Source organism: Lepisma saccharinum, chromosome 15 (genome assembly GCF_977018435.1).
Source record: "Lepisma saccharinum chromosome 15, izLepSacc3.1, whole genome shotgun sequence".
Lineage (NCBI taxonomy): Eukaryota > Metazoa > Arthropoda > Insecta > Zygentoma > Lepismatidae > Lepisma > Lepisma saccharinum.
The window spans coordinates 38,168,748-38,185,091 of NC_139243.1; the positions used below are offsets into that span (position 1 = coordinate 38,168,748).

At 36.4% G+C, this 16,344-nt stretch overlaps 1 protein-coding gene across 2 annotated transcripts in view; it reads right to left on the reverse strand.

The window, feature by feature from the left end:
• Positions 1–13,225: 13,225 nt before the first annotated feature.
• Positions 13,226–16,344, reverse strand: part of LOC145999678 (uncharacterized) — a 102,002-nt gene continuing 98,883 nt past the window's right edge. For both annotated transcript variants that reach the window (XM_083136882.1, XM_083136881.1), the window contains one exon: positions 13,226–15,923. In XM_083136882.1, coding sequence (XP_082993008.1) covers positions 14,918–15,923 — 1,006 coding nt within the window. In that variant the 3' untranslated portion in view covers positions 13,226–14,917. The remainder of the gene's footprint in view (positions 15,924–16,344) is intronic.

Genomic DNA, 16,344 nt, shown 5'->3' on the forward strand with positions numbered 1-16,344 from the left:
CGCTAAAACGCATAAAAGAAGTGATACGTGCTTGGTAACTTTGATTTGAACGAGCACATGTAAAATTCAAGGTGTCGGCGTAAAAAGTTGACTTGGTTTTCAGTTTTGGAACTTCCATAGTACATTAGATAAGATAGCAATGACTTAAAACATGTGCCGGCGTTGCACGAGTTCTTTAGTGCTAATTACCGACCATAATTTGTTATTCAGCATGTGCATGGAATTCGCATGTTTGTAAGATTGACATTACGTGACATGCTGTAATGTTGACCATGACGAAAGTATGTCAACCACAACACATTCTCGTTCCGTACTTTTATTGTGCATGGAAGTTGTAGTTGCATTAGCGAAACATGCCAGTTTATTATTGAAAGTTCTTATGAAGATTAACAGCTACAAATTTGGAAATTACTATGCAATTTTGCATGTCAAATGATTGATTAACATATTGTGACGTGTCTCGATTTGAAGTAGTGAAAAGTCAAGAACGCAATTAAAGTGGACGTAATGGAAAGCAAATAAGATAAGTCTTGGCATTGAATTATACGTAAATTGCAAGTTGTAAAATTGTTAGAAGGCTTGTAAAATTGTGCAATATTTAAAAAAACTAGAGTTTGATTATCGCAGGACGGTACTGAATTATTTATAAATTGTCTAAATGGACTTAAATGCAAACAGCGAAGCAGGTTTTTCGCTTTATTGTTATTATATCTGGTTGAATATGAATGATATGGAATTGATGCAATGTTTGTTTTAAACATTTTTCTACGTTGACGTCATCGTTAATGTTATCTGTGCACAAAAAGGTTAGTCACTAGTCAAAGAATATATGAAGTTATTGTTAAAGTTGAATGGTAATATTATAATGCTTGCTTACAATTATGCTAGGTGTGAAATGAATGTAAGGCTGCCTCATTACTTACAGACGTTGTTGAATCTATGAACAAAATAGAAATAAAATAATTGTTGATAGCTGGTTACGCTAAATCCATATCTTATTATTTATCGAAGTACAATTAGGATGTGATGAAATTGAACATAACATGCAATAATTTGAGCAATCGTGGTAGATTGGTAACCTGTGTATTAACTTGTTAATGCAATGATATTTATTTTGCAGGTATTTCATGCTTCGTGGTACAATGAAAACACCAATTGATTTCTTGAGATCTGCATAAAAATGTATTTTGCTTGTTGTGGCCCAGCAACATGAGGTTCCCGCAGGAACTTTGAGGCATCCTGAAAAATAGGGCAAATACGTCACACCCCTTGTGCTTGTACGTTCTACTTGAATCAAGGAAATTAAATCCCTCGGCCTCCGTAAATTAATATTCTCGCTTCACCCCATGTTGAATAATTGAAAATATATAGTACAACGTTACAAGCCTACACCTGCTCATGAAAATGTATGATGAACATGGCTACTTCCTTGACACAGTTATAGTACCTGCGAAAGGAGAGATTTATTTACCTCCCTCGTTTAGCTAAAAGTAAGAATAAATGACATTAAATACATCAACAGAGCATCAAGTGGTGGGTTAATTTATTTATCTCATTACATAAATAGCTATGTAATGGCAATATAATATGTATCAATAATTATATGATTATAGCCTATATATACATAAATTTGTGTATGTAATAATTTAATTATGCAAATATGTAATACACATATTTATGTATGCATACATATGTACTATGTACAATTTCCCCCATATATATATATATATATATATATATATATACAGGGTCTGTAAAAGCCCGTTTTGCCGCCTGAATGCTGGCAACCACACACAACATTTGATTGCATTTGTGACGTAATATCCCGTCGTGAAGCGATGCGTTCCAGGGTTACCAGCAACACTCATATTCTGTGAAAAATGACATAGCTACAATCAGCCACATTATGTACCGTAAAACAAAATGAGAAAACACATTCTGCAACCTAACAGAAAGTAGACAAACGATACGAAAAATGGTAGAAAGAAAATATAATTCAAGTGGAAGTGGTCATATCGAATTTTGTCTCAGCTTACATGTCAAATATTTGCAAATCTAGTTACCAAGTTGGCATCTACAATTTATTCTATCCACTTCGTCCTTCTGATACTAGTTGTCTGTGACACTGAACAAATGACAAAATCGAAATGAAAGAATTCAAAATTCCAAAGGTAAGCAACACATAATATAATGTCTATTCAGGGCATTATGAGGCAAGTGACAAAAAATGGTTGAAAATACAGGGATATATGTAGTATTAATACAAGCTCTCCCACGACTGTGTTTATGCATGAACCGGATACACATGTAATAGTTTGCAACTGTGAACAGGGCAGTATATCCGTTACTGATTCATCATTACGTTGCTACTGTGGTTGTACATGTTTTAGTCGAAATGTAACAACGTGAACCTCGGATGCTTCCGTTATCAGCACAAAAGTACCACAAGGCATCTGGACACAAACCTGTAGATATCAAATTTGCAACTACATTTGCAAATATTTGACATGTAGCTGGGCATAAACAGCCACATGTAAGCTGCAAGGCCAATAAAATTTATTATTGTTGATATTTGACATGTAGGCTGAGATAAAATCCGATATTGACACTTCATTTTGAATACTTTTTAATCATTTCTCATATCGTTGGTTCACTTCCCCCTTCCCCTGAGATGACTGCTCATCATCTAGCTGGTACGCTATGATGTTCGGTCTACTGGACGCGTTTCTCGCTTCGTTTTACAGCTAATAATATGGTTCGTAGTTTGTCATTTTTCACAAAATCTGTGTGTTCCTTGCAACCCTGCCGTGCACCGTTTTGCCGCAGGAAATGACGTCACAGATACGATCAAATGTTGTGTTGGGTTGCCAGCATCCAGGCGGCAAAACGGTCTTTTTTGAACGGCAGTAACGTCGAATCGACGCACCAATGAGAAAAATGTTACTGAGAAAAGTTGTTTGTTATGATGTCCTTCTATATGAATCTGTGGTCCGTGGTCGCCATTAAAATGGCACCCTATATTATATATTATATAAAGTAGTGTAATCAGGTACGTTCAAAGTAATACTTGGTATTGTTCTCCTCAATTATTCAAAGTACCTCACTTTCATATTCAAATACACACAAGTAAAAAAAGTTCATATTACATTTGTAATTTTAAATTGTATTCTTGGGGGTCATGCACACACTTTCTAACATTGTTGTCTGATATTAAAATACGTGAAAAACACACTGCTATGCTTAATAAAAAGAAACATCCATTCATTGCCAGATTGTACAACAGTATAGGTCGAGGTTCATAAGCCTCGTCCATCTCATTCCAGGGACTGCATATTTTGTATACAGTTTATAGTGGTATCACAACACTGGTTATAACTCATTATTAAGTCTGTTAAAAAAATCGTCAGTCCATATGAGAATTCTTGCTGTGAAATTTTTATGCTGTTTAACCTAACAGGATTAGAATGTCCGAGAGATTTGAGGTCCGCCTATGGTACCTGATAGACGACACCTTTGGGTTTCATAGTGATAGTATTTTATTTATATATCATGCGACGTTAGAAAACAAGTTCGCGCCTCAGTAAATGCGATGAGTTGTTTGATAATGATGTCTGTTTCCGCGTTTGACTCATACCAATATATCGTCTCCTTCCTTCCCTTACCTCATGAAGCTGGTCCATCCTATCGGCCAACTTTTTGCCTCCAACCCGAAAAAGAGAATCAGGATTCTGCAAGTTTTTCATGCCGCTTATTTTGCGAAGATTGTCCATAAAAATCATCTCGCACGGTGGACGAAATTCAGGCGCTATTTTGCTTAACTCAACGAGCCTTGCGACATCCTCCCCTCCATCGAATGTGTACGCAAAAATCTTGTGCAGCAGTTCAAGTGGTAAGACGGTTATACAAGTTGTCATTTTCACAAGGTGTTATTTAAATATAAGTTTCTCGGTATTTATATATAAATTTTCTCAGGGAAAAATACAAAACGCACAATCAAGTCAAAATTCAATAAGATTCTATTTACTAAAAAAAAACACTTTTAAACTTACGATAATTGATAGAATGTAACTTAAAAAAAAACAATAGTTATAATTATAATATTTTTTCAGCTCTGGTATTTATATATAAATTTTCTCGGGAAAAAATACAAATTCAATACAAATACAAATTCAATCTGCGTAAAAAAAGACTTGAACCACCTTCAAAATAAAATAATTCTAGCTATTACGATAAAATTTTCAACTATGTTATTTATACAGAATTTCCGGAGACAACACGTAACATCTGATCACATCAAAACTCAATCTGATCGAAATTACTATGAAAAAAAATCACTTGATACACTTTTTTTAAACTTAAAAATAATAAATAGTACGTAGCTTTAAAATAAATTAAATGCTTAACTTTTAACACTGCAACAACACATCCGTACTCTTCAAAACACTCTCACGATACTGACTGATCTGTAATGCGAAAACCCTTTAAGTAACCTAGCACGGATGAAAACATTCGAAACAGTAAGTCAATCAGAAGACACCCATTACATCATAACCAACAACATGCTAGATACGAGTCTGCGTAATAACTTGTTGCGTAAACATTGCACAATAGTTTACCTTACGAGCTATCGCAATGTTGCGTAATTTAACTCAAAAGAAATTATGACACTCGTACCAAGTATGAGGTGAAAAAACACAGATTTGCAATAGTATAAAATCGACAAAAACATCGTCAAAATAGGTTTACCATTGTGCTTAAATTAATAAAAATAATAGGCCTCGTACCAAATATTAATTTGAAGCCCTAAAAATACACTACTTGTACTTATAAAAAACTAGAAAAACCCACAGGAGTCTGTCAAGTAAACCGGAAGTAAATTTGTGTAGGTGTGCGTGGCTGTGGGTGAGTGTAGGTGGGGGTGGGTGTAGGCGTTACGTACTTTAACTCGAAAGAAATTATGACACTCGTACGAAGTATGAGATGAAAAATCACAAATTTGCAATAGTATAAAATCGACAAAAACATCGTCAAAATAGGTTTTCCATTGTGCTTAAATTAATAAAAATAATAGACCTCGTACCAAGTATTACTTTGAACGTACCTGATTACACTACTTTTATATATATATATACATATATACATATATACAGGGTGGCTCAATAAGTCACTTAACACCCTCAGTACAAGGCCACTGCGGCATGGAATTTGAAATTGGCAATGACCAATCATTATCTGGCCAAGGGGGAACCACATTGACACGGTCGGCGGCCATCTTGAATTCAACTTCAGAATTTTAAATGGGAAGGGGGTCGTGCGACATATCAAAATGGGCTAGAATTTCACGAGAAATGCAATGGTGAAGATTTTTTCGACGTATCTTTAACCAGTAAAAAGTTATGACTGAATTCTTGTACCAATTTGCTCCTTTTCAAGGTGTTAGAAAAATGCATCAAATTTTGTTTAGCTCTTCGGTAATGCATCGAGATCAAAGTGACGTCTATGGAGAGACGTTCGCATGCAATTGCACATTATTTTAATCGGATACATCCATGAAGAGTTGTGCATTATGAATGGTTGTCGCGAACAATTTACAGTGTGACGCTTCCATTGAATTAAAAGTCCTTCACAGTGACAAGGCTAATGTTTATGTTCATAAGGAAGTTCATAAACAGAATATTCGATGATTTTTATCTGATAACCCATTTTCGACAGATCAAAGCTGAATGGTTAGTGTTAGTAAGTTAATGGTGTGGCATGCTGTGTGGAACACGATTGGTTAGTCAATTTTCCATCAACGGAACCTTAAATGCTTAGGGCTACTTGGATTTGTTAAATAAACAGTTTTTTTCATCCTTGCTTATGGAAGAAGGTACTTTTTACAGAGTTTTTTCAATAGGGAAGAACACCAGAACACTTATGGGAACGTTATGAACCAGTTTTTGTCCAAAGTTAGTTATCAGATGACAAGGGTCACATACTCTGTTTATAAACTTCCTTATGAACATAAACATTAGCCTTGTCACTGTGAAGGACTTTTAATTCAATGGAAGCGTCACACTGTAAATTGTTCGCGACAACCATTCATAATGCACAGCTCTTCATGGATGTATCCGATTAAAATAATGTGCAATGGCATGCGAACGTCTCTCCATAGACGTCACTTTGATCTCGATGCATTACCGAAGTGCTAAACAAATTTTAAGGCATTTTTCTAACACCTCGAAAAGGAGCAAATTGGTACAAGAATTCAGTCATAACTTTTTACTGGTTAAAGATACGTTGAAAAAACCTTCACCATTGCATTTCTCGTGAAATTCTAGCCCATTTTGATATGTCGCACGACCACCTTCCCATTTAAAATTCTGAAGTTGAATTCAAGATGGCGGACATCAAGATGGCCGCCGACCATGCGGGTGGCGTCAATGTGGTTCCCCCTTGGCCTGATAACGATTGGTCATCACCATTTCCATGTTGCGCGCTGCAGTGGCCTTGTACTGGGGGTGTTAAGTGACTTATATAGGGGGAAGAGAGATTTCTAAAATTGGTTGGTTAATTGGAAAACCTCCCCCCCCATCCCACTCTTGAATAAGTTCTGACGTCCCTACAGATCTGCATCTGTCAACTCGATAAGTTTCATTGTATACTGTTCTTGAAAAGATAGTAAATCAAACTGCATTGGAAGAAAGTTCCATAACCTTTCATTTTTAACTCAAGAAAGGTATAAATCTGACACCAGTGACCAGTCAGGGCCTGTAATCTGTTTACCCTATTAGCTAACTGAAAAACCTGATTTGGGTAATTTAGTTGTGACCAATCCAGGGTCCTAGAGGACCAGTGTAGGTGTGTGTCAGATATCCATTCTATGAGGTGCATGACAACAATTCAAAAGGTTTTTTTCCATGTAATATGAAAATATATTGGAAATAACACTTGGTAAAATGTTGCCCAGAGAAAGTTCATTGACCTGTTGGTAGACAGTGAAAATGAAACACACATCACACCAAATAACTTGGTATAATGTTATATTCAGTACCCACCTATGTAAGCATCATTGATAGAAATTCTTGACTACCATTCGCAAATATCAAAGCTGACAACATGACATGTTTAGGGTGACCAGACACATACATTTAAAAAAGAGGACAGAGCATGGCAAAAAAGGAGGACAAAGTCATAAAAAAGAGGACATCGCAAAAAATGGCTGTACATTTGCCATTACTCATAATTTAATAAATATATAAAAATGAACATTTTGATCACACATACTTTTCAGAAGATCTCTCACCTTTTAGCCAAGAAAGCAATCTCCTAATCTGTTATTTAACAAATGACAAATAATATCTATAATTTGAAGCACAGAATTTTAATTCTTTTCTAATTATTGGACATTAGACTGAAATATCTCCGGCCTGGGCATGAGTGTTCTTTGTGAGTGTCCTTCATCAAAATCATCTGGCAGAAGAGCGAAGTAAGATAAACCAAATCAATCAACCGAAAAGGAACTGCACAGACCACATGTGTTCCAGCAGTCTCAGCGCTTAATACTAATAACTGGGGTCCGGAAATTTGCCTATGTGCCTTTTTTATTCCTTTGTAGTAAAACATAGGCTTTCATGTTTAAACATTAAAGTTCGTTTCATGGAGTTTCTATTCTGAAAACACATTTTTATAGTGCCTATAAATTCCTATTTTGATGGTTAGTGCCTATTTTGCTTAATCGTGGCAAAAAATGTACATTCTGCAATTTTTGCATACTTAAGCTTTTTTATATGCCTTTGGCTTTCCCTTTATTGAAAGATGTAAGGCTTTGTTGATGTTGAACTGACTGAAATCTGGAATTTGCAAGATTTAATGGTCTGAATTGGAACATTGTTTCAAATATATTTTTGTTACAATGGTGCAAATTGTTTTAAATATTTTTTGTGTTACAATGGTGCAAATTGTTTTTTAATCATTTGTTCAAATTCGCACAGTTGTTAGCACAAGCTAATTGTAATTGTGAGAATTACTTTTACTGACGATTTTCCGCAAATGTGAATTTCAATGAAAAGAGTACTATAGTATGTTAATTGTTACGCACTTTTATTTATAAACTAAAGTGTTAATACACCATAACTATGCATTGTAAGAAGAAAATTTAAATAAGTTCACACCCATTGCCTATATTAATGTCTTTTTTTTTAAATTTAGGGTGGCTTTTCTTAGTTTATGGTGCCTTTGTAAGTGCCTATTTTCATCATTTTGGAGCCTATTTCAGGGGGTTTTAGTGCCTTAAATATGCATCCTACTAATGACTCAGTCGGGAAAATGATCGCGTTGATCTCCCAGATGCTTGGTGAGCATTGGTCGAATACTTAACATGTCCCGAGTGAAGCATTCTCTATGCAGCACATTTGCTATGGTCAATGCTATACTCTTTCCGAAAAAGGAGGACATTTACCGATTACTAAAAGATCCGGCTGGACCCCGGACAGACACCTAAAAAGGAGGACATGTCCGGATAAAAGAGGACGTCTGGTCACCCTAGACATGTTGGATCAAAGGATATGATAAGAATGTCTTCCTTTACACTGAACGAATTAAAGATGTTTTATTTAATACAATGCTATACCAGGGGAAACCCAACATACACAGAATGTCCCAGAAAAGTGTTTACAATCTTTGAGCATTAATAATTGGAACATAACAGCAAGTATGAACTTTCTTGCATGTCACATACCTTAAAGTTATGGATGTTCATTGGCAGCAATACCTTGTCTGCAATGCTGTAGAACAGATTGACAAATCAACAAACAACAGGTATGGCAACCGCATGAAGGAAAGTACAGGTGGCGTCAATAGCATGTTTCATGTCATCCAGTGACCATCGATTTGTGGGGTACACATCGTTCTTCAGTCAGACGTAGAAATCTAACGGTGTTAAATTGGGAGATCTGGGTGTTTATGTGACACTTTTTACATTGCTCAAGAGAAAAAATGCTCACCTCTACCACTTTGGGTACACAAATGCCTACTGCCTGGTGGGCTGTGATGGAACTAAAAACAACAGAATGCCTGCACATGCTCACACACACACATCAATGTAGTTAGTGCAGCTTCAAATACAAAAAGTACAGTGAAGTTATCTTTAATAGTTTCTCTGTTGTTAACATTCAAAAAGAGTAAACACTATTTTGGGACACACTGTATATGAGGATCATAAGAGTAGCTACGGGGTGTGCCTAGGCACACCCTAATGGGCTGCTTTATCAAAGAGAATTAAATACAGATATTTCAATAAGAGAAAATAAGTGGCAGTTTGTAAGAAGTTAAAAATGTCATTACTTGGTACAAATGTGTGCACTATAGCTGATGAAACGAGTGTCTATAGTTTTTCGATTTTTTGATGTCATTGGAGAAAGAAGATATTTACTGCATTCTACTCTGTACTGCAGCGCTTTTCTTCTATACCTGTCACAAACTGCACGTGTGAGAGAGAGCTTTCTCCAATCTTACCCAAGTTAAAACTAAATTAAGAGCAACTCAGAAGCAGGATAGATTGGAAGCCCTGCTCTTGCTATTTGTGGAACAGGAAAAAGCTTAGTCTATTGACGTAAATGAAGTTATTGATGAGTTTAAGAACATTGTACCTTTTGACAGAGGTCTCTTGTTATAGATGACGTGTATTTTGATGTATTTTTTGTAACATTTATGAACATTTTGTGTGTGTGTAATTTCTATACAATTTGATTTTTTCTACCACATATATTCAGAAATTTTCAACACTGTCATTTAGTGAATTTATATTCCTTTACAAACATCAATGCAGCTAAAGAGCCAAGTGATTGTGTTGCAAAATATGCTATTAAAAAGGTACAAGACCTCATTTTTTTTCTTTGCGCACACCCAAATATAAAGTTCTAGCTACGCCTATGATGAGGATCAAGTGGGGAAGCATGGCAATATTATTAGAAACAATGAAAAAAAAAAAACAGCTTTTCTGAGCATGTTATCTCCCTTAAACATCACATCACATCATTCAGGATCTCCATGCATTTAATGTCTGGGAGGCATCTTGCATTGCCAAGGATTAAGAAGTTGAATAGAGATGGCAACCTTGACCTCTTATGGCTTACTTTACTATCCATGTTGGAAATTTAACAGCAGACTAGATTACCCCCACCTCCTTGCTGAAATTGGTAAGCAGCAAGAGCTTCCCGGAACTTCTGGTGGAAAAATGGAGGGAATGTTAAGTGTGAAATATCGTTATGCTTTTTATGAAATATGGAGGTGTTCATTATGGAAGTTGTAAGCTGAGATGTTTGATAGTAAATCTATTATTATATGTTAATCGGTGGTCTGTTCATGTTTCAAGTAATGGTATGTGAAAAATGCATGCACATTGGTCTGTGTGCATACAGGATGCTTGCTTGGTCAATTTGAGCTCCAATTATGAATTTAACCTACTCAGTATATTTATGCCTAGACTTCAGTATATTTATGCCTAGACTTTGCATTTAGCTTTGAGAGGATTTTTTCTTCAATCAGCTCTCAGCTGACACTGCAGTCGTTCAAAAATGCTCGTATTGCTCGCTGAATGATGGTCACCCAAAACAACCCTTTATTGCATTGGTGACGTCATTTCCTGTGTAACAAAACAGTGCACAGCAGTGTTGCACGGATCACACATATCTTGTGAAAAATTCCAGAATAATAACCACATTATGAGCTGTAAAACGAAGATAGGAACACGTCCAGTAGACCGAACATCAAGATTAACATGACCTACCAGCCAGGAGACCAGCAGTCATCCCAGGGGAAGGGAAGTTGAACCACCAATACGAAAAATGGTAGATAAAAAACGTCTTCAAAATGAAGTGGTAATATCGGATTTTGTCTCTTAGCCTACAAGTCAATTGTAATCACATACAACAACAAATATTATTGGACTTATCTGGCTTTTTATGCCCAGCTGCATTCCAAATCTCGTTGCAAGGTTGATATCTACAGGTTTGTATATCCACTTGTCCCGATACATGCTTTGTGGTATTGTGGTGCTGATAACGGAAATTCCTAGGTTCATATACATTATGGCTAAAACACGTACAACCTCAGTAACAACATAACCATGAATCAGCAATGAATATACTGCCATATTTGCAGTTGCAAACTATTACATGTGTATCTGGTCCGTGGATAAACATAATACTTATATCACTGTATTTTTAACCATTTTGTTCCTTGTCACATAATGCCGTGAACATACAAATGTACATTACATTATGTGTTTCTTCCTTTGGAATTTTGAGTTCTTTCATTTCTATTTTGTCAATTGTTCAGTGTGTCACAGACAACCACTATCAGAAGGACGAAGTGAATAGACTAAACTGTAGATGTCAACTTAGCAACAAGATTTGCAAATATTTGATAAGTAGGCAGACAAAATTCGAAATTAGCACTTCCTTTTAAATACGTTGTTTTCCCACGGTTTCTTGTATAGCTGGTTTACTTCCAATAGGATTACTGAAAGCATTCCCTCCCTTTGTTTTACAGCACGTAATGTTGCTGGTTGTAGCTATGTTATATTCACTAAGTGTGTGTGATCCTGGCACATATTGCTTCATGACAGGAAATGACGTCTCAAATGCAATCAAATATTGTGTTGGGTTGCCAGCATCCAGGTGGCAAAATGGGCTTTTTTGAAATGACGCACCTACGAGAAAAGAAGTTGCTGAGATAAGTAGTTTGTTTTTATGTCCTTTATTTGTTTCTGTGGTCACCATTAAAATGACACCCTGTGTGTGTGTATATATATATATATTTATATATATATATATATATATATAATTAAATATGCCTAGATAGCATTACTCTTGACTTTCACCTCTTGTAATATCACCCATATTCACTTCATTAAATTATTCAATGTAAATAATGGTATGCTACTGTCACAGAATGAATTGATTTATTATCTACTTGCTAATTTGAGTATTAAGCATTATACATGTAACACAACAGGTCTAATACAGGGTGATCGAAAAGTCCTTGAATCCAAACTTCAATTTTTTTTCGCCAGTCGCTATTATGATAATGTCAAAATTTCTGTGGAAGCTGGTTTGCGAGGGTCTTGGCTGTACACAACACAAGAGATGGTGCTGGGGAGTGGCGGTAGCAGTCGTGGCGAGGAAATGAACTACGAGCAGTGCTGGTAACAAAATAATCAGGTAAACCAAACCAACAGTTAACCTAAACTGTGAAAGCAAGGAACAAGTGGACCTTACCTGCGTGATCGTGTAGATCTTTCTCATTGGATATCTGGGTGGATGTAGGCACATCACAAGAGATGCTGAAAGTGTCCCCCATGCTGCAGCATGCATAAACGTATGCGATGGCACATGTTTCGTGCTACGTGATGCAGAATAGGCACATTAATTGCAGCGGTGGCTCAGTCGGTAACGCGTCTGACTACCATGCTCAAGGTCCCGGGTTCGATCCCCGGCCGGTTCAAATCCGGGAACTTTTCTAACGGTCGAAGCGGCCCCGGCGCCCACCCAGCGTCGAATAACATGGGTACCTGGGGGAAACCCTGGGGGGTAAAGGCGGCCAGGGGCGTGATGCTGATCACATCACCCCCACTCACGACCGGATCAAGAAAGTGTGGGGCGTTACCCCCACACCCCCTATACGCCTTCATGGCGTGGTGCTAAGCACAGGGGAGCACTTTACCTTTTTTTTAATGCACTGGGCAATGTTGGTTTTCAGGGTATCTAAATCATGGGGATTATTTTCGTACACTTTCCCCTTCAAAATAACCCCACAAGAAAAAATCGGGTGAGGTTAATTCAGGTGATCTTGCCGCCCAAAGCCCTGATGAAATCAGGCGGTCATCAAAAAATTCACGCAGAAATGCCATGGTGGCAATGGATGTATGGCATGTTGCCCCGTCTTGTTGTAACCACACATCTCGTTCATCGGCGTCCAAAAGTGCGATAAACTGCTGTATAATGTCCTGGTACACAATAGAGTACACAGTTTTCGAAAAAACCGACAAACTCATCCTTGCAACTGGCGTGATTATTTTGTTACCAGCACTGCTCGTAGTTCATTTCCTCGCCACGACTGCTAGCGTCACTCCCCAGTGCCATCTCTTGTGTCGTGTACAGCCAAGACCCTCACAAACCAGCTTCCACAGAAATTATTACATATCATCATAACGACCGGCGATTTTTTTTTTTTTTTTTTTTTTTTTTTTGAAGTTTGGGTTCGGGGACTTTTCGATTGCACTGTATTACTGTACTAAACTATAGTCAACTACAAATATCGACACTTTGAAAACAAGGGACAAAAGCATTTGTCCCATCTTGTTAAACTTTCTCAACATTAAAAATATATACTGTATATCAATAACAGAGTATAATTGTCTGCACAATTGTTTATAATTTGCATTGAAAAATTTTCAAATAATAATATGTGACACCAAGAAAACCAATCCCATATCATGATATGTATCTCTGACAACATAAATTGTCTGCAAGGTAGAAACATCTCTGATTTTCTTTGTAGCAACAGGCTACACCTGAGAAAATGATCATTACATTTTTGAGTTAAACATTCTAGTATTATTCAGTCCCTTTCCTCAGTACATCACAGAAAAATAAATTCAACATGAGTTCTTTCTGCTCAGATAAACATCTTTTGTGTGAGTGTTTTACGAACATAAATCATACCATGTTGGTGTAATGCAATCTGCTGTGTGAAAGTTTGTCACATAATGAACATCACAGACAATGTTTACATGTGAGATATCAAACTGCCAGATCGTTGGTAGAAGATATGTACAATTCACACATAACATGGATAACCACAATGACTCGTCTGTATAGGCAGGAGATACTGGTGTCGAAGATTCCTTATTTCTTGGTACTTTGGACCAGGAAAATGCATAATAAAAAATGGCTTGCTCTGATGAGAAGCCTGCATCATGTAATGAACGGTTTCTATTGCACAATTATCACCAACAATTTCGCAGAATGTCATTTGATTGCATAGATGAAATCTGTGTCAGATAATAAGACGTCTGCACCAGAGTTGTAGACACCAACAAATGATATGTATAAAGCTGAGACTCGAGCCTATCACAAGTGAGATGTGGACTGATTGAATAGAATTCCAAGTGATTCTATTGGGTCGGTGCATAAGTTCGTAGCGTTTTATAACCTACGTTAACAGGAATACAATAATTAATTAACACAAGTACACAGGTGGCAAGATGAAAAATTGTTATTGTAGTTTAACAATACACAGTCACAACAACACTCACCCAGTCAGTAATGTCACCTCTATTGTCAATGACCATCTGCCAACATTGGGGAGGAGTTCAATTCCTCGCCTGTAAAACTGCTGTGTTTTCAGTATATGGCATTAGCCCCATACACAGCACAAATTGTTTTTGAATTGAAGAAATCAGTTAGCCAAGTTTCAAGACCAGCTTCATCAGGAAACACTTCCTACTGCTGCACTTCAATCCTGGTTAAACTCGAAAGAGCAGAATGTGCCGGAAATGTTCAACTATGTCACTCCATTTTGTTTTGTATGCAAAATAGACAAAATGTACTGAGAATTAGAATACTCTGTGTTTTCACGGAACACAAGACTACAAACTAAGCAATAACGCAAAGCAGTGCTGCCAACACATAACAAAATGCTACGAACTTATGCACCTGCCCTAATATTTAGAGGCAATGACCATGGAAAACTACTATTCCCTATGTACACATAGATCTAACAGTTTCTATTTGGTGTGTACCCTCTTTACATGTTTAGTACGTTCACATTTACAGGTAAAATCTTTGAACCAAATTGTATAATGGTTTTTTCTTTGTATTTACCTTGTATGAATACTGAGGTGATCTTTAGGGAAAAAAATCTTTGTTGCAAATTATACACTTAAATAGTTTATTTTGTATTTACGTTCATATGTTTTTATATTTTTATAAGCTGGATTTTCACTGCAATTTGAGTAATTAAAAGGTTTCTCTTTTGTGTGTACTCTCATGTGCATATTAAGTTTATTATTTTGAGCAAAATCTTTGTCGCAAATTGAACAAGTAAAAGGTTTTGTGTGTACTCTCATATGCTTATTAAGAGAAACTTTATTAGCAAAATTTTTGTTGCAAATTGAACAATTGAAAGGTTTCTCTTTTGTGTGTACTCTCATGTGCATATTAAGTTTATATTTTTGAACAAAATATTTCTCGCAAATTGAACAAGTAAAAGATTTCTCTTCTGTGTGTACTCTCATATGCTTATTAAGGGAACATTTATGAGCAAAATTTTTGTTGCAAATTGAACAATTGAAAGGTTTCTCTTTTGTGTGTACTCTCATGTGCTTATTAAGTTCATATTTTTGAGCAAAATCTTTGTTGCAAATTGAACAAGTAAAAGGTTTCTCTTTTGTGTGTACTCTCATGTGCATATTAAGTTTATATTTTTGAGCAAAATCTTTGTCGCAAATTGAACAAGTAAAAGGTTTCTCTTTTGTGTGTAATCTCATATGCTCATTAAGGCAACATTTATGAGCAAAACCTTTGCTGCAAACTGAACACATATAAGGTTTTTCCCCAGTGTGTACTCTCATATGTGCAACGACATATTTTTTAAATGCAAATTTTTTGTTGCAAATTGAACAATTGAAAGGTTTCTTTTTTGTGTGCACTCTCATCTGTATATTAAGGTAACTTTTAATGGCAAAATCTTTGTTGCCTCCCTTGGTTTTGGAGGGTTTTGGTGAACATTTAACCTCTACTATTCCCTCTCCCCTGAGACATTCTGTATTATATTTTGGCTGCTCTTGTTCACTTGACTTTTCTGCAGATACTATCAAATGTGTAACTGATGTTGGAACATCTTGGACCTGTCCTTCCATGTAGCTCTTGTTAAGGTATCTGAAAAATAGATAACATACAAATGTAAGTGTGGTTCTATAGTAATGACTATTGTGTGCATATCATTGACAAAGGAAAATTATTAGAATACACTGTTAATCATGGCATAATCTTACAGCTTAAACCACACAGTAGCACAACCACAGTGGCCATTGCCCCCCCCCCCCCTTGCAACCTTCAACGGAAGCCAATTCTAAAGGGCATGAGTTTGGCAAATGTTTTTGGCCAAGGACACCTAGAAGGGGGCACAGAGGAGTGATTGCCACAATCGATTTAAAATTTTATTAAAATAAAAAAACATTTCGTAAAATTTTCTTACTCACTTCACTCGCATGACTGCTTTTCTCAGTATTGTCAAGTTCAGAGATGTAGCTGGGGGTGGTGGGACTCGGCCATGGGCACTGAATGATATAAATAAATA